The sequence below is a fragment of the Labrus bergylta genome, chromosome 1 (assembly GCF_963930695.1).
Source record: "Labrus bergylta chromosome 1, fLabBer1.1, whole genome shotgun sequence".
Classification (NCBI taxonomy): domain Eukaryota; kingdom Metazoa; phylum Chordata; class Actinopteri; order Labriformes; family Labridae; genus Labrus; species Labrus bergylta.
The window spans coordinates 8238631-8258259 of record NC_089195.1 but is presented as its reverse complement, the minus strand read 5'-3'; the positions used below and the strand labels follow the sequence as shown (position 1 = coordinate 8258259).

Below are 19629 nucleotides of genomic sequence, written 5' to 3'. Positions count from 1 at the left end.
TCAATTTCGCCATAACCTAGCGTCGAATGGCCACTTGTGTTGCTACTTTTTGATTACTCAAAATGTCAAGCAGATAGACGAAAATAATTAAATGTCAAGACATTCATTTCAAATGATCTGTTGCTCCCTCATCTCTGCCTTCTTAAGGCTATAAACCATTAACATTAAAAAGCATAAAAGCGGTCGCAGCTAATTTAAGTTTTGAATATGTGTGTTTGTAGGCTATAGGTCTATGTCACTCTTAATTAACACGTAGGCCTATTTATGAAGCGTTACCTTAGTTATCTTTGGGGTGAATAGATATAGATCGCCACCCAATGCACTACAGGGCAGACAATGGGAAGATATTGTGCATTTGACCCATAGCACAACACAACTGATGAACAGAAAGGCCACCAAAAGGCCACAGGTGATTAGATAACCAGCAACTCTGTTGACATCACCTCATGCATCATCCGCTACTTAATCATAACTTCTCTTGTTCTCTATGTCCATTGTTGCCCCTAAAGGTCTCTGTCTTATCTCAAGGAATGATGAAGACTGTAGGTAAGCTCATGTCCTTTTCTGAGATGCTGAGGCCTATATAAGGGTACAGACATGCAGTCAAGAAAGAAACACATAGCACACAGGCACATCAAGCTATACCCCATCTCTCAAGAAACCTGTAGCATCCTTCACCCTCACCATGTGGAAGGCAGCAATCTTGACCCTGGTCTTATTGGTGGCATTGGTAGACAGGGTGCAGTCCGATGATGGCAATCCCTCTTTCTATGGGGTCAAACTGTGTGGAAGAGAGTTCATACGAGCAGTCATCTTTACCTGTGGTGGTTCTCGCTGGAGAAGAAGTTTGGGAGACTCAGGTAAGAGAGTGTTTGTGAGACTGTAGACATGTCAATTTTTTTTATCATGAGCCAAGTTTTCCTGAGTTAAGCTCTAATATTCAGTGACCTACTCTTTCTTTCTATCAGCTCTTATTGGGGAAGAGGCCTTTGACTCATGGCACATGAATCCCATTCCTCAACTTGCCAGTGAGCAGGATCCTGCCGAGTCCCAAACATGGAAAGATCATACATCAAATGAGGCTGCTGGATTCTTCCGCTCAGCTCGCTCACCGATCTCAGAGGAAGTGCTTGAGGCTCTTCGGAGTGCGGACAGGAAAGGACGGGATGTAGTTGTTGGACTTTCCAATGCCTGCTGCAAGTGGGGCTGTAGCAAGAGTGAAATCAGCTCTCTGTGCTGAAGATTGATTCTTAAATGTTTGATATGTAATTTGTCTTGATATGTAACTATTGGAGAGCTCTACTCCTCTCCAATGTAATTTAATAATTTCTTCATGTTTAGGGTTTTTCAGATATCCATATCCAATCCAAAAGTCATCCATGTGTTGACTACAAACAGGTTCGCAGGAAAGTACATGTATTCAAAATGTTATTGCTATTATCAAAGATTGTTATATATGTGAAATAAAGCTTTGTGTAATTGTTTATGAGAGTTTCTGTTCCTCTTAAAAAATCAGTTACTCGAACTATGTTGCAGTCTGTCGGAGCACTTCCATATTTGCGAAGCCTTGTTTCATAGAAACAGTTTTGACCAGGATTTCGAAATGACAGGAAGTGATGGTGACTATGAAGAGTGGCCTGATGGTCACTGAGTTGTTGTTGCTTTGGTGGTCTGCAGGGGGGTAGCTCACAGAGTAACACTGCACTGGAATCAGGTAATATAACAAACAACATGCTGCCTCTGGGAGGGCTGTAAAGTTAAATGATGTTCATAAAAATATATCACAGTCACGTTGAGGCACACGGTTATCAAAAAATAACTAAAAACATACACATACACCCTATGTTATAAAAGTATGTCCACGCCCTGCAGCATTTCACACTGAACAACTATTGAAAAATGCTTTCAGACTTTGCAGCTAACACCATCTGGTGGTCAAAAGTTTAACACAACACTTCTAACATTTCTGTAATAGAAAAGAGGTGGTTAAAGTTGCGATATTTTGGAACTACTGCAGAAACCGAATCAGTACAATAGACTGTAAATATTAAACATATGAACAGTACACAGGCTGTCACACAGACAGCAGCTGAGCTCCTTGTTATCTTGCCTGACGGTCTGTCCACTACGGAAGCCGATCGTGACAAAAAAAGAGATCAGCCGGCTTGATCGCAAGGCATGCAATCTGTGTCACATACCAGGTAGCACAGCAACCACAACAGATCCACTGTGATCAGAAGTCTGTAATTAGCAACACATTGCCGTTCTAATTTATTTAATGTTAGTTGTTACAGCCTGACTGCACTGTTTTCTACAGAAATATAGATCTACCACACCGGAGTTACCAGGTAAAACGTTTCGCGGTACTTTCTATATGATGCTAGCTAGCCATGCTACTAGTTGCTGCTTCCAGGATTTGATGTGCTCTGTGTTAATGAAGCCTGGTGTGCACCGCCTGTCTGTTGCTTTGATTACAAACCCAACTGAGACTGTGCAACGTGGCGCATTAGTGCTTACAATGTGTGTATGTAATGTCTTGTACGTGTTTAGTGTCGTAAAGATGCTAAGCTAGCTTGCTATCCAAAAGAGCCAGACACTTGCGCCTGTGGGATCTGGGCCTTAATTGAGGAAATGACTGGTCAAAACGTAATTAATTGTTGCTATGACTACTTGTTAATAGCCTACTTATGACAACATAAAGGTACTTCTAAGACTTGACTGATACATAAATAATCAAAATCATTAACCCGTTCAGGGTGTTTTGCTACATTGTGAGCTAACATTTACAGCTAGTGTTAGTATGATGACGCTTTTAGGATTAAAGCAGCTAATTGAGTGGTTAACAATTAACGCTGACGTTTGGGAAATAGTTGCCAGTAGCAACGGTGTATAGCCCATCGTCGTCGTCTCTCTGAAATGGTAACTGCGTAATGTTAGCTCACGTCACTTTGCTGTGGTCAGAGTTTGTGCAGTACGTGTTTTATAAACTTGTGTAATGTGCCGTGTAGGATGGAGTGGCAGCCGGATGAACAGGGTCTGCAGCAAGTGCTTCAGCTGCTCAAAGACTCCCAGTCTCCAGACACAGCAACCCAGAGAGCCGTGCAAGAAGTATCCTTGTGTGCTTGTGTGTGTGTGCTTGTGTGTGTGTGCTTGTGTGTGCGCGCTTGTGTGTGTGCTTGTGTGTGTGTGTATGATGAGGGTGAGAGGAAAAGGTGTGAGATTTACTTCTACCTTGAGAGCTTGAGTGTCATAGTGGGTGTCAGTGAAAACTGCCAAGGGTGTTGTACGTGCAGCTCGCATCACATTAAACTGTGTGATGGATTGCGATTCTAAATCAGATTTCTAACAAGAACACCAGTAATTCAAGGGTTTCTGTGTTTGTTGCCTCTTTGGTGTATATGTTTGAACTCCTTAACGGACCTACAGAAACTGGAGCAGCTTAATCAGTTCCCAGATTTTAACAACTATCTCATCTTTGTCCTCACAAGCCTCAAATCAGAGGGTATGTATATGCCAAAAATAATTACATTTACAATCAAACTTACTGGATCGTCAGTCACTGAATAACCTTTATAATTCTTTGTGTCTCCTGCATGTCTTTCTATATCTAGCCTTGTCTTTCCTGTTTTTAAAATGCATTCACACTCTGTCTCTCTGCCCCCTCCGTCTCAAGACGAGCCCACTCGCTCTCTGAGCGGTCTGATCCTGAAGAACAATGTTAAGGCTCACTACCAGAACTTCCCTCCCAATGTGGCTGACTTCATCAAAAGAGAATGCCTCAACAACATCGGAGACCCATCACCGCTTATCAGAGCTACGATCGGTGGGTGTTTTGAGTGAGAAAGAGAAAGTTAGTGTTGGCTGCAGTTCCTGCTGTGAGTCAGAATACTATGTAGGTGGTTAAATTTCTGCAGGTAATGTTTCTGTGTGGGAGAGAGAGCTGTATTTTCAAGATGTTTGAAATGACTGAGAGCGATGGCAACTTATTCGTTTGTATTGAAATTTGACCTTTTTTTTTATTATTATGCATCATCAAGGTATCCTGATCACGACTATAGCCTCTAAAGGAGAACTGCAGACGTGGCCAGAACTGCTGCCTCAGCTCTGCAATCTGCTCAACTCAGAGGACTACAACACCTGCGAGGTAACACTCGGCCGCCTGTACCCACAAATAACGTTGCAGTTTTTATGTGACAATCACTGTTATACACTATTACATTTTTTTTCTTTTGCTTTTTAGGGTTCTTTTGGAGCTTTGCAGAAGATCTGTGAGGATTCGTCAGAGTTGTTGGACAGTGATGCCCTTAACAGACCTCTCAACATCATGATCCCCAAGTTCCTCCAGTTTTTTAAGCACTGCAGCCCCAAGATCAGGTCAGTGAAACACTCAGTTTAGTCCTACTGACATTTTCTCTCTATCTCAGTCTTTTATTCTACATGTTTATGTCATTACTGTTGATTTCACCTGCTTGTCTCCTTCTCAGGTCCCATGCTATAGCATGTGTGAACCAGTTCATCATTGGTCGAGCTCAGGCTTTAATGGATAACATTGACACCTTCATTGAGGTGAGCAAACGTCTCAGTTTATTTCCCTTGGTTTCAAACCTTTCTTTCTTTAACTTACTGTGGCGCTCCCCTTGGGCTCCTGTAGTTCACATCCTCCCTCCTCGTTTGCTCCTTACAGAGAGGCTGCTTGGCCCCAGGTATGTGCCACCCAGCCACAAGCATTTAGCTGAAGTTTCTCTTTCTCATCTGTAGTTTTGCTGGACCCTGAAGTCTACAGCTTGCACTTTGACTTATAAAGAGAAATGAGAAAAAGAGTGCGTGCGCACTAACCGACGCTCCGCCAGCGCCCCAGAGTGTTTATTCTTGAATTGGGAAAAAATCAATTACAATCATAAATTGACTTTGATGTGAACAAATCTTAGATTTTATTTTCAGGCCATATCGCCCAGCCTTACTCCAACTGGTTTGCGCAGCGTACAAAACAACGCTGCTCTTACCCAGATAAAGGAAACTTGAAGGACATTTAGTGTGCTGACTTTTCTGTCTCTTTTTAGGCGTTGTATTTAAAGGATTACTTTCCAGTATCACCTGATCAATTGTCCCATTTTTTATAAAACTATAATGAGTTAAACCTTTGTCCAAAATATCAATTGAAATGTTTTTAAATACTTTTTGACTGTTATTTTAACTTTCAGTAGAATCCTAAAGTACTGAAGCTTAAAAAAAAAAATCCAATTAATAATCATATTGCATCAACTGGCCTTAATGTAGGATGTGCCAAGAGGCCGTGCAACATGTCAATATGTCACTGCTGTAGGAAGGAATTCTTATTTATATGTGGAATTGTTACATGTTTTGTATGATCTCTGTACTTTTTAATTCTCTTGAAACTACAGGACACAGTCCAAGACAAATCTCCCTTTGTGGACGGTAAAATCTATCTTATTTATTAACTTATGATTGACGCACAAAAAATGTCCCAAACAGCAAAAAAACGAGAAAATCTGGAAGTACAGACCGAGGGCGGGGTCTATGCAGATACAGACATCAGTACATGTCTTCTGGATCATGAGTAATGGTTGGGATGTACTATTTTTTTAAATCAGCCCAAGCTCCCAATTTTGGGGGCTCAGGAGTTCTTTTTTTGGTCCTGTGGTTAGTGCCGGGCGATATGACTACAAATGTTGCTGCTTATCTCCCTGCCTATAGCTCTCCTTGTATGCACGGGAAAGGCAGGAATGTGTGCTGTTCCTGCCTAATGCTTTCCACGTAAGCGGGCAGGGAGATCCCTCACAGAGCCTTACCGCCAAAATAAATAATTGCGTCAAAGTATTCCTTTGACAAAGTGGTCCTGACTGAACCAGTATCAATGCTATATATTTTTTGTTTGACTAAGGCCTCGTGTCCACCTAGTGTTTTTTTCTGAGCGGCAGCGTCTTTTTTCAGTTGTTTTCAATGAGTAGAGAGCGTTCGCAACAGAAAACAGCCGCCTCGATGAAAAGCGCAGCGCCCAGTGTCTTTTTTACAAACGCTCTGCCATTTTTGTGCAGCCTCTCCGAGCGCTCAGATTGAAAATCTTTCAACTTTTCAGAAAGGCGCTGTTTGACGTCACGGGTGCTCTTTTCAAAATGTTTGATATTACCTGTATTTTAGCCTACAGATCGTATCTTGTACCCACATCCTCTTTGTTCCGTGTCTGATCAGGTAAAAAAATATCTCCAATATAAAACATGCAGTAAAAAGTAACGGAGCAGTGTCGGTCATACAGCGGCTGTTATCAACAACCTGTTGTCATAGAGACAGGACGGACAGCGCTTTTCTGTGCACAAGCACGTCATGCAGTAACTCCCAAGCAGACAGCCAGTGCTTTTCTGCCTGGAAAAAAACGCTAGGTGGACACGGGGTCTTATACTGTATAATTTTGCCCCTGTAACAACTTAAGAACATCAAACGCTGCTTTGTTTTTAAATCTGTCTAAAGAACTAAATGGCAGTGAAAGTTTGGAACCTGCTTCTATTTACTGTCAGCTAAGCTTTATACTCTTCACCTACAGTTTCCTGACCTCGCCCATCCTTCCCTTCTCCTCATCTTGTCTCTTTCATAAACAGAGTCTATTTGCACTGGCCGGTGATGAGGACAGTGAAGTGCGGAAGAACGTGTGCAGGGCTCTGGTGATGCTTCTGGAAGTCCGGATTGACCGCCTCATCCCCCACATGCACAGCATCATACAGGTGAGGATCAGAGTAAATCTTGCAGACGACTTCCTTTTCCTCCTCCTCTACCTCAACATGACTTCTTGTTTTCTGCCACCAGTACATGCTGCAGCGTACTCAGGACCCAGATGAGAACGTGGCTCTGGAGGCCTGTGAGTTCTGGTTGACTCTGGCTGAACAGCCAATCTGCAAAGAGGCTCTGTCTGGTCACTTGGTTCAGTAAGTGCTCACACGCGCACAGCTCGTTGGGCAGGGTTAAGCTGATTACAAGAACGGAAATAACAAGTTTTGTATGAATGTTATCTAAGAATTAACAGGGTTGTCTTTCTCTGTCCTCAGACTGATTCCTATCCTGGTGAATGGGATGAAATACTCTGAGATTGACATTATTCTCCTAAAGGTGAACACCTCTGCATCTTCTCCTTATCTCCTCCTTGGTACCTGTGTTCATTCTGCGCTAACCTTTCTCTCTGCTGTTGTCCAGGGCGACGTGGAAGAGGATGAAGCCGTTCCAGACAGCGAGCAAGACATCAAGCCTCGCTTCCACAAGTCCCGCACCGTCACTCTGCAGCACGAGGGAGGGGAGGGCGAGGAGGGGGAGGACATAGACGAAGACGAGGATGATGATGACGATACTCTATCTGACTGGAACCTACGTAAGTTTGCAGAATGCATCTCTGGTGGCCTCGTGGCAGTTCATGCTCTTGAAGGGCGTTCTTAGACTTAAGGAACACTTTTTGTAAGTTATCTAATGCTGATGGTGTTGCCCCCTCCCCCCTCCCCTCCCTAGGGAAGTGTTCTGCCGCAGCTCTGGATGTTCTTGCTAACGTGTTTCGTGAAGAGTTGCTTCCTCATCTCCTGCCCCTGCTCAAAGGCCTGCTGTTCCACCCTGACTGGGTCATCAAGGAGTCTGGTATCCTGGTCCTGGGGGCTATCGCTGAGGGTGAGGCTTAGCACAAACTTGCTTATGTAATGCAGTATCCTGAGGGAAATAGGTATACTGTTCTCTGTTTGTGTTATTACCTTTCAGATGTTTCACTCACTGTTACTATGGCGTCAAATTGAGTTAAAGAAGAGATTTTTTTTTTCTCATTTAAAAAGCTATATGGATGCTTTAGACATAACCAGGCTAGGTGTTTTCCTCTTTTTTTTTCATTATTCATACTAAGCTAAGCTAACCAGTAGAGATGGGGGGGGAAATGATTCTTCTAAGATTTCAAATCAATTCATCACTTCCAAAAATTGATTAAAAGAAAGAAAAAAAAAATTGTGTTTTTGCTTTTTTGGGCTAATCAGTCACTCCCTGCTAAGCGCTAAAGGCTAACTATTTCACTCAGTAGAATGCCAAATAGAGCAACAAGAAATTCAGCCAGTATCACAGATGACTGGAGTAGATCCTGAAGTATGTACTCATTCATAAATAAACTTTGAATCCAGAATCGTTTTGAATCGAATCGTGACCCCAAGATGCGAAATCGAATTGAATTGTGAGACACCCAAAAGATTCCCAGCCCTACTTACCAGCTCCTGGTCATCGCTTGATATTTCATTAACGGACATGAAAGAGTGTGCGAGTGTATTAACCTTCTAATTTCCTCCCAGGCTGTATGCAAGGCATGGTACCTTACTTGCCGGAGCTCATCCCTCACCTCATTCAGTGTTTGTGCGACAAGAAGGCTTTGGTCCGTTCCATCGCCTGCTGGACTCTCAGCCGCTACGCCCACTGGGTGGTCAGCCAGCCTCCCGACGCTCACCTTAAACCCCTCATGACGGAGCTGCTTAAGCGCATCCTTGATGGCAATAAGAGGGTACAGGAAGCAGCATGCAGGTAAGGCGCTTAGTTTCTCCAGGTGATTCAATGTTTCTTATTTGTTTCACAGTCTGCTCATCCCTCACGCCCATCTCGTCTTTCCCACAGCGCATTTGCTACTCTGGAGGAGGAGGCGTGTACAGAGCTGGTGCCTTACCTGAGCTTCATTCTTGACACCCTAGTTTTTGCTTTTGGGAAGTACCAGCACAAGAACCTGCTTATTCTTTACGATGCAATAGGGACATTGGCAGACTCAGTGGGACATCATCTGAACCAGCCTGTGAGCAGGAAATGCACAAATGATATATATTTGAATATCCATAACGGTAAATGACCCAATGACTGATGTCAAAATCTCACATTTTCATAGGAGTACATCCAGAAGCTGATGCCTCCGCTGATAGCAAAGTGGAATGAGCTGAAGGACGAGGACAAAGACCTCTTCCCTCTGCTCGAGTGTCTCTCGTCTGTTGCCACTGCGCTGCAGAGCGGCTTCCTCCCCTACTGCGAGCCCGTTTACCAGCGCTGCGTCACCTTGGTCCAGAAGACGCTGGCCCAGGCCATGGTGAGCCAGTCTCGTATTTTTACTGCCTTACATAAATCACACTTTACACCATCATTTCACTTGTGACCTTTTCTTTACACCATCTCCACTGTGTGTCTCAGATGTACAGTCAGCAGCCGGACCAGTACGAAGCGCCGGATAAAGACTTTATGATCGTGGCTCTGGACCTTTTAAGTGGCCTAGCTGAGGGACTGGGGGGCCACGTGGACACTCTTGTTGCCCGCAGTAACATCATGACGCTGCTTTTCCAGTGCATGCAGGTGAGGAAAGCCATTATGTGTATTTCGAATTGAACCTATAAACAACTTTAATCTGCTCATCTTATCACACACAGACACAAACACCGGGAGAATGATTGTGTTTTGAAAAGTTCCACTCGATATTCTGTTATTTAAAGGAGTTCAGGACAGCATCAGCAGCAAACAGCTGAACATGAACATAATTAAAACAAAGCCATGAAATGAAAAGCTTTAGTTTTGATATGAGCAAAGCACCTTAATCGGTGCATTTACAAGAGGGATGTACAGACAGTGGACATTCTCTCTCTCTGATGTGATTCTGCTCTCTTGGTTTTGCTGTCTTATCTCTCCGAAGGAGTCGAGAGGGAATTGTTTTTTAAACGGGAGTTTTGTTATGTTGCACAGAGCTGCCGAGGTGCGCTCAGTAAAGGCCCCTACGCAGCCTGCACTCTTGCTCCAGTCTCTCTCCCCCGCTCTCTCGTGGGCAATTTTATGAATAACAAAAAATAAAAAAACTGGTCGGAAATATACTTTGGCGGTATCGTGTATGTGTGGGAAACACTGAACAGCGTATCATGGCAATGACTGAACAAGCAATATGGTAAAATCCACCTTTAGACTGATTGACTAGTCTGACTTTAAATTTCAGTTTAATCGACTGTGAAATAGTTGCGGGCATCATCAATATTTTTTGGGGGGGATATACAATTAGAATTTTACACGTATGAAATGCCAGCTGCCCTTGAAAAAAAAAAATAGACCTGTCATCCAACGGGTGTGACGCACGGAAAGGTGCTGCAGGTATATTGGGTGTACTGGTAGTTCAAATCCAACAATTGACACTAGTTTATGTATGCTGGAAAAATGAAAGAATATGAGATTTAGAAAAAGAGCCCAAATCCATTTGCTGTCTGTCCGGCATCACACATTCTTTTTATTTTTTTTATTGTTTAGGTTTGTTTATTCTGTGTGGTCACAATGTCTTTTTTTGTCGCAGGATACGATGCCCGAAGTTAGACAGAGTTCATTCGCCCTCCTCGGAGACTTGACCAAGGCCTGCTTCCCTCATGTCAAACCATGCATTGGTAATGATCTCACTCTCTTATCCACACACAGAATAGTCCCATCATCCTCTTTGGTTTTGTTTCTAACGTGATTATAACATATTCCCTGCAGCTGAATTCATGCCAATTCTCGGGACCAATCTGAACCCAGAGTTCATCTCTGTCTGTAACAACGCCACCTGGGCTATAGGAGAGATATGCATGCAGATGGGTGAGTTTCAACAAATGTGCTTAAAAGTGACGCTGATGACATCTTAAGTACTGTCATATGAGGTAGAGTGTATAGATGATGTGTCTAAACTTAAATGTACTCTCCATCAGGAGTGGAGATGCAGCCGTATATTGCAATGGTTCTGAACCAGCTGGTTGAGATAATTAATCGACCCAACACCCCCAAGACCCTGCTGGAGAACACCGGTACATAAACACACTCTATTGTTTGAAAACCTAAGGAGATGAGAGTTAAGCAAGGCATTTAACGGCCCACATGAACTGTTTTCTAACCGCAGTCCTGACCTGTCTTTGTCCTTCTCCAGCAATCACCATCGGCCGACTGGGCTACGTGTGTCCTCAGGAGGTCGCTCCCATGCTGCCACAGTTTATCCGACCTTGGTAAGCCACTGTGTAATCTTTTTGTCCCTTTGCTGTCACACACTAAGCAGAACTTTATGCAACATCAGTCTCACCCTCTGTTCTGTGTGGTCCTTCTACACATAATCATTTTAACTTGCATGCATGACACATTGGCAGGATTTTTGTGTCGTCCAGCAATACACATTTGTTTCTGTTCAGATTTTTCTCATTTTTCCCCTTGTGTTTTTTTTAATGTCCACAATGCTGCCTAATATAACAGCATTTCACGGGCCACAGTGTTGACATCCCTTTATAAAATGATTGGAATCATTGAGTGATTAAAATGAAACACTAATGCCACTGTGTTTTCCTACCACACAGCAAGATAATGGCAGTATGCTTGTAAACATTCATTTTATTCCCAGGGGGTTCAGCTGTTACGTCGTGCATGTACAGAGGCTGTAGTCCTCCTCAGGGGCCGTGGGTTCAAATCCCACATTGGCCCTCTCCTGCATGTTAACCCCCACTCTCTCCTCCCAAACGTTTCCCGTCTCTTTTCTGCTGTCCTGTTTTATTAAGACAAAAATGAGCCAAAAATATATTTAAAAAAAACCTTTAATTTTTTCTCTCATTCTGATATCAACCATGTTCCTTTATAGAAGAACTTAAAAGAGTGAAGTCCAACACTCCTAACAGCATCATGTTTAACAGCTGCTTAATGGTTGATATTGACATGCTGCAGGTGTACATCTCTGCGAAACATCCGAGACAACGAAGAGAAAGACTCCGCCTTCCGTGGGATTTGCATGATGATCGGTGTGAATCCAGGGGGTGTGGTGCAGGTGAGACATTGTTCATTGAAGGCTTTACATTTTTACTTTCACTGTCTGAATATTCACATTACTTCTCATCTCTTACTCTGTGTTTGTTCAGGACTTCATTTTCTTCTGCGATGCTGTGGCCTCCTGGGTGAATCCTAAAGACGATTTGAGAGACATGTTTTATAAGGTGAGGGGCTCAGCAGTCGACACTGGACAAACAAGGACTTTTTATTACACGGGCACTCCTGAACATTTCTTGAAAATACAGCACAGATAGAACCTGCACAATACTGTTGATTGGTATTATTATTATACTAACTAAGCTGCACGTAGCAGCCATGTTGGATTTGAACTCTTCTGATGTTGCTCTGAGTCTCCCATTCGGAATTCTGACGTATCAGACCAATAACACAGAATGTCTGACTTCTGAAATGAAATAGGACGCACCAAAAGGACGATGCGGAAATGGAGGTCGAAGTAATGTCTGACACCGGCAGTATTTACTTTTAAATGCTCTGTGTTATTGGATGGATTCACAGTTTCATTGAACGAGTGGTTAAAAAAGCAGAAGAGAGTGTGAAGTAGCTCCACTGCTTTTTAAATAGTTATTTTTCATCCACTCTTTGTATGTATGTTAAGGCTTTAAATAAATCCATTTCATGAAACTCTAATGTGGGTTAGGGTATGTCTCAGTCAACTGAACACTTGAACACAAGACTTGTAGGGCTTTCACACCTGCAGGGAACTCCTGATATTTCCAGAAAGAGCTGTGTTTGTGACCGCTGTGAAAGTGTGCAGTCTTTAGAATAAATGCTTTTTTGATGTTTAAGATTACCTGAGGATGTGACTGAAATTAACTCTCCCCCCCGTCCTCTGCCCCTTGTCACAGATTCTGCATGGTTTCAAGGAGCAGGTTGGAGAGGAGAACTGGCAACAGTTCTCAGAGCAGTTCCCCCCACTGCTGAAGGAGAGACTGGCAGCCTGCTACGGCGTTTAGAATCTCTACACCCACCAAAGAGGTAATCCTTCTCGACCATTTACTCTTACTGTAAATCAAAGGTGTAATGCTTTGAGGTGAATCTGTTCATGTGCTGCTCTCTCTCATGTCCTAGGTGAGCCAGCAGGAGGAGGGTGAATGGGAAACTCATCCATCTGTGTATTGCACTGCCCAGATCTGGGGGGAGGGAGAGGGACGCAATTGGCCGCTCCCCCTGACGGACGGCCCCCACGCCCTATGTGTTTGTCCATAGAGGGAGGGTGGGCGGGTGGGAGGGAGGGACAGAGGGACACCTCTAGATTAACTAGGCAGGGACCCGACACAGAAAAAAACAACAACTAACTGCTAGGGACAGATAGAGAAGGACATGTAGGAGAGACAGAGGGATAGACAAGTTGGGAAAGAGGGAGGCAGGGAAAGAGTCTGGCACAGAGAAAGTTCAGGGATAGAGAGGGAGGGAAACCAGTGACAAGCAGGGAAAAAGAGCTACAGAAAGGTCTGTAACTTGGAGATTTTAATGGGATTCTTAAATTTAAGAGGAACTGATAGCCTGACTGACAGACTGACCCACACACAGACTCACACATACACTTGCACATGCTGTACATGCAGTACTTGGAACCGACTGAGGGTGGCACTATTATTTAGACTTCTTGAGACCTACTACATGTAGTTAGGGACAGACAAGCAGGTGTCTAAACTCTGTTCATTTTCTGGGTGATATCTTTCTTTTCCGGGGAATAGGATTCAACATAAATTACTTCATCTGTAGTTACTGAATTCTACTTAACTGTGTGATAGTCGTGCTATCCTCATCCATGTTTCCTATCTTCATTTTGGACCAGAGTGCTGCTTCACAGAGCTATCCATCTATCAGACATATTCCTGTCACATTTTCTACCTGATCAAAAGAGAGAGAAAGAGAGAGAGGAAGAAAATAAGTGTCTTTCCTCGTGGCTTCACAGAAACCATTCCTGTAGGAAGGGAGGATTAGGGCTAACACATTTGTTTTCTCACCAGAGATGAAGAACATGATAATCACATCTTTAGTTGTGTCTTTGAAGTAATGCGTGTGTGTGTGTGTGTCTGTGAGTGTGCGCTTGCGTGCATGTGCAATTTATAAATCCTTTCTTTGGCATTCTGTGTTTAAGTGCGTGAAATGTGTATTGTTTTTGATATGGTACCAAGCTAAAACTTGACCCACCACAGCATCCTTGGCACCTGTTAACTGTGACCAAGTGTTAGTGTGTTTGTTTGTATATTAAGATTGGGTTTGTTTGTTCAAGAGTGAGTGTGTACGTGTTTGTCGACATTCGTACTGAAATCCATTTGATGCCATATTGATATCTTAAGTAAAACAGTGATTGGCAATGTCATTGTGATCTTTATAATGTTTTAAAAATGGTCCATATTCATTTTTTTTTTTTTGCTGCTACTGATAATTTCTGTTTCTATAGTGGACTTAAATTCGCACAATTAACGCAAAAAATATTTGAATTAACGGTATTTACATTGACTTGTTTTTGCACTTTTTATTTTATTTTAACTTTTTCTTTTTGTATGGACTTTTTTTAACCTCACCCATATGATATGTGTTGACCCTAATGTTAGTGTTTGTCATACTGTGTTGCACTGTGAAATTAAGTGTCTTTGACTGGCAAAATATCCCAATACTAAATGGCAAATAAAAACAACTTTGTGAAACTGGGACTAATCCGCACTTTTACGATGACTAACTTTGCCATGTTGCTGAGGTGTCTGTGTGTGCGTGTGCGTATGTGTGTGTGTTAGAGATCGTGCACGTGTGAGATCCTGCATGAGTAAGTGCGCATGAGTACTTTACCTTTATTTGCCTCTTAGCATGTTTTGGATAGTTCAGTGGGGTTCATTTGATGCGTGCACAGTAGGGGTGCAAAATCAATTGGGAAGGGTTTGTAGCTTACCCCGGTCTACTTTGTGCGCATGCTCTGTGTCTGCTGTTTTCACTCAGTGTGTTCGAATGTGTTTGCAGTGGTATACATTTGATGTATTCATGTATTTCCGAGTAATATGGAGCCCTTTACACACAAACACCACCTCAATTCACAACGAGAACAAAGTATAGTTAAAAGTTACAACAGCTAGCACACTGCCAAAGAGCGAATTTAAAACTGGATAATAAGTAGAGATGGGCTGCTATTCCCATGTTCAATAGGTGCATCATGATAACAGACAAGTACAGGCACAGAAGGGCTTTTAAAAATGTGATTAGCAAATGGATTTTAGCGACCTATACTTTTAATTGTCAGTGTTTGCCTGCAAGCAGACATTTGAACAATAATAGATGATGCACTTGATTTGACCTAGACTGTGACCATAGAGATAATCAAATCAATTTCTAATCATCTGAAGTACAAGACAATCTGAACTCAGTCAAGTTTTTCTACTCCTGGTTTGAAGCTTGTATGTGAGAATTTTTTAGTTGCTTCGTTTTTAGTATTTTTTTTTTGTGTGTAACTTGTCATAGTTTAACAAAAGTTTTTTTTTTTTTTAGTGTTCGAGGGATCAATGTACAATTTCTTTGGTTGATTCTGTCGTATTGATGGATCATGAACATTTAAAGGAGTAGAAGTGTGCTACTTTTAAATAGGTGTAAAAATTCCAGTAGGCACAAATAAGGGAGGCTTTTTTTTTCTAAATTCTGTTTCTGTAATAAAAAGCATGATATTTGTTCCATGATATTGGCGGAAATACTTTTGGTACCTTGTTTCTGTGGCTTACTTAAGCCCGTCATCTAAACTTTTATAATGGTGGGAAAGAAAATAAAATGCTCTGAGTCAATTGTATCATCTAAAGTTTGTCTATTCTTGAATGTGCAGAGGGATCATGGATATTAGAGTTTCCACTCTGATCTTTTGTGAGAAAAAGGCAGGTTCAGGTGTAATGTGGATGCTATATCTGGCACATTTTAGTATACACAGTAGTGAGCCACAGTTTGCCTACTTGTATTTACAGGAACTCTTGACTCAAGAAGTGTTTCTTATAACAGACGGCAGTAAGAATGCAATATCTTATAAGATAGATAGATTTCAATGTAGAAAGTCATAAGGAAAAAACATCACACAAACATAAAAAATCTTAAGTTAAACACAAAACGATGTCCTAAACATAAAAAGCGATGAAAAAAACACATGAACCTCATCTTGATTCACGTATCCTATTGAAGAAAATTTTTTTCTTTCTCTTTCCGATCCTCTAGAACGCACTGGCCAATCATTTTTGTATCTTTTTCCATAATAACAGTTCCCTTTCCGTCAATTTACTCGGCACATCACATATAAAATGGGATATCACGCCCCTGCTTTGCCTGACTGAAGGCACCTCTATTCAAGCCTTTAAGGAAGATGGTCTGTGACGGCATAAATGAGACTCCACCCGCACAAAAATACAGCCGTCATCACGGTCATCCCTCAGTTCTTAAGTCCTTCACCTCGCTGAGAACAGCTCTACCTAATAAGCTACAGCTAGTCAGCCATGTCTCTTCTGTTGGCTACTGCCGGCACGGAACTAACTGAAATGCCCCTGTTCGTGTTAGCTGCCGCTGACTTGACTGGGGTAAATGGCTGTTTCGGGTTGACGAGGACCAGCACAAGGCATGTCTCGTTTGTCTGGGGATAGTCCACGCCAGGAAAGCGTTGACTGAGTCAGAGACCTGTGTGTTTGTCACCAGCTCCAGCATTCAACCCTGAGGAGGCAGGTAACCCTTGTGCAAAAACTGCTGGGGAAAGCTGCTGGAGAGCTTGAAGCAGAGCTCTCTGAGAGCGCCAACCAGCCCCTGTTGGGACTAGTTGCTCACCATGATGACAATGACATGCTTGACATCGGCTTGGATATGCATAGTTTATGGGGCCAGATTATACATCGTTCTCACTGTACCGCTGAGAAACTGGAGGTGGAGGGGCCTCTCCTGCGCTGGCTCAGAAACTGTTGCGGTTGACAGGTTTTCCCTCCATCCTGAACCGACAATGGTCAAAAACAGCCTGCATGTTCCCAGATTTTGTCTCAAGTTAAACATGGAATAAACTGCTTTCTACCTGCGTCACAGTGCCCAGCAATGGGTACTTAGATGGCGCTGAAAGCGCTACCTTAGTCTACCCTCCATCTATCGAGCCATCCCACAACCATGGTGTTAACAACCCCACAACGCTCCCATCTAAGCTCTGTAGTTTCTCTATCTGTCAGCTGGAAGAGATTTACTGAGCACAGGAAGGCTAGGCAATAAACATTGCTTCATTTGTTGTTTGGTTGGCCTGGCCCCAAACAGTTATACAGTATGATAAATGAGAAAAGAGCATGGCATGAATAGACTCCTGTGCTGCCTTCAGATGTAGGCTATGTTATTAAACAAAAACAATTTAAATTTGTTTTGCATAACTTCTTCACATGTCTGTCAAACTTCGGCTGAGAATCTAAAATAACACCTGAAGTTTTAAACTTTATGAACACTTGGAAAGCCCTTTCTCATCATTCTCTATTCCAATATATTCTTTCATTTTCCTTATATTGAGAAACACATTAAGATTGACATTTCTTTTGATAGTATCTCTGCTACCATCTGAGGAGTCTTTGTAGACACCTATATAACTGTATCGTCTGCATACATTTGGCATAACCTCCTAGCTCTGGGACTTATATTTAAGTTGCTCCAGACTGTAATCCCCAGTTTGGGTGCGTTCAATGCACTTGAGATGACGAAATATGTTTGCAATCTTTGTCAAGTTTCCAGTGCCCCAATAAAGGTTCACTTTGTGCATATTGCAAATGTTCCCCTGTTGAAATCAATGACAGTGTTTATGTTTCTACAATCTCAAGCATGCACACTCAATTTGCTTAATTTCAGTTGGGACGTAAACAGCGTTTTCATGTGATCTTACAGCTTTTGGGCACAATGGTGTCTATGATCGCTGTGTAGTGTAGTGTAGTGTAGTGTAGAATTGTAGAATTATAGAATAGCGACGCTTGGACAGTTAAAGATGGAAATCGCTTCGGCAGGGCGGAGGTGGACCTCTTCACCTCCAGGATGGCCACCCACTGCCCCCGTGGTGCGGTGGTTGGTGCGCGCGCCCTATGTATGGAGGCTGTGGTCTTCGGGCGGGCAGACCAGGTTCGGGTCCGGCCTGTGGCTCCTTTCCCGCATGTCACTCCCCGCTCTCTCTCTCTGATTTCCAGCTCTGTCCACTGTCCTGTCTCTCCATTAAAGGCACAAAAAGCCCAAAAACAAATCTTAAAAAAAAAAAAGAATTGCTTGATAAGGGAATTGAAATAACTTTTGCTGTGACCTGGGCAAATTGAGTGGGCGACCATCATGCTTTATCTGTTCAGCTGTGCTTTTACCCAGTTTACTTCAGATGGCTCCAAGATCACTTTACGCCCAAATGTGGCATATTTGCCTAGGTAATCCATTCAGCCCATACTTCTATGGCTTTTAAGCTCTTGAGCTCTTACATTGTGTCCTGTGCATGTGCTACTCAACTACATAGACCATGCGTTTATGTAACCAGCTGTTTGTTTTTTTTTGCTTACTCAGCCAAGGGAAAAGCTCTGTCTAAACAACGGCTTTCTCACTGGATTGTGGAGGCTATCTAAATGGCATACGACACCAGGGGTCTTACATTACCTGTCAGTGTTAGATGCATTTGCACATGGGCATGTCAACAGCATTGGCTTTGTTTAAAGGGTTGGGTGACATATTTCATTCAGTCAGTTTGTCATCACTACACACGGTTTTACCCTCTAGATGTGACAGCCCCTTTAGTGGTGCATTTGGTCCTTTATACTGGGTCTATGATGCACTAGAGTCCTGGAGGTTTTGACTCCTGGTACAGTGGCTGCTCTGCGGAGCATCGACTGAATCGAATGAGAGGGAACAAAATATAATGACAATATCTTCTGTTCCCTGAAGGAGAGGAATGGGGTACAACACTTGTACAGCTGTGCTCAGTGAAGAGCAGCTATCAAACTGAGAGATGACTGTGATGACAGCTGTATTTGTTTTCCGAATGGAGCCTCACATACGAGTGTCATACCAAGTGAAACGACTGAAAGGGAACTGTTTGCGTTTAATGGTAAAGAGATTTTACAGGGGCCTTTCTATATGTGTTCAAAAACGGATGTCCAGCTTCTAATTGTGATTTTATTGTCTTGTACAACTGCACTTATTGCACAATACTAAGAGTTCCTCGATGCCCTCGCCTTCACAGCACAGCAGTTCTAGTCAGTATTATTGACGGGACTTGGCAAACCCTGCTGGAACAAAGCTGGAACACTTAAGAGCTTTTGGTTAATTCTGCTGCTGATTCCTTTAATCATCTTGGTCGAACTAAAAACAGTCCAGCCTGCATCTAAGGCTTATCTAACATATTACAGTATAATACCCATAAAAAGTGTTAAGAGGTTGATGGAACATATCATTGGACATGGGAAGCAATTATCAAGTGGTTGTTAATTGCTGAACCCATTTTAGGTTTCTTCACAAATTCACCTTAAATGACCACCTTACCTGAGGAAAGTTGAAAAGTCATTGGGCATCTAACACAAACTGGACAGCAATATTTTCTCCCCACCAAATTAATTCCATGAAATCCCCTTTAGAAAATTTCCCTTGTGCCTGGCTCAGAGCACAGGATAATCGCACTGGGTTAGGGTTAAGGTCCGATTACTCGTTCCAGACAATCGTGTGGAAGTTCCCGACTCCAGGCTGCTCTGAACCAATTATCTCCCCAGATTATTTCATATTGTCAGTAGTTTACAGATCTAATCTTTATGTCCACAATTAGCTCGGAGATCATCGAGGCCACCCCAA

At 42.7% G+C, this 19629-nt stretch overlaps 2 protein-coding genes across 2 annotated transcripts; both read left to right on the top strand.

Moving 5' to 3' along the window:
* The first annotated feature begins 200 nt into the window (after nt 1-200).
* rln3b (relaxin 3b) lies at nt 201-1484 on the top strand. The gene is made up of 2 exons (XM_020655731.3): nt 201-860; nt 969-1484. Exons 1-2 carry the CDS (start codon nt 686-688, stop codon nt 1238-1240), a joined length of 447 nt encoding a protein of 148 aa, XP_020511387.1. The 5' UTR covers nt 201-685; the 3' UTR covers nt 1241-1484.
* Nucleotides 1485-2145: 661 nt separating this feature from the next.
* Nucleotides 2146-15613, top strand: tnpo2b (transportin 2b). Its single transcript, XM_020655734.3, has 24 exons — nt 2146-2348; nt 3009-3108; nt 3427-3502; nt 3674-3823; nt 4038-4144; nt 4241-4374; nt 4485-4566; nt 6615-6737; nt 6820-6938; nt 7059-7119; nt 7204-7375; nt 7510-7662; nt 8322-8547; nt 8638-8809; nt 8900-9094; nt 9196-9354; nt 10331-10418; nt 10510-10608; nt 10719-10814; nt 10934-11009; nt 11713-11812; nt 11904-11978; nt 12681-12810; nt 12904-15613. Exons 2-23 carry the CDS (start codon nt 3010-3012, stop codon nt 12786-12788), a joined length of 2670 nt encoding a protein of 889 aa, XP_020511390.1. The 5' UTR covers nt 2146-2348; nt 3009; the 3' UTR covers nt 12789-12810; nt 12904-15613.
* Nucleotides 15614-19629: the final 4016 nt, after the last annotated feature.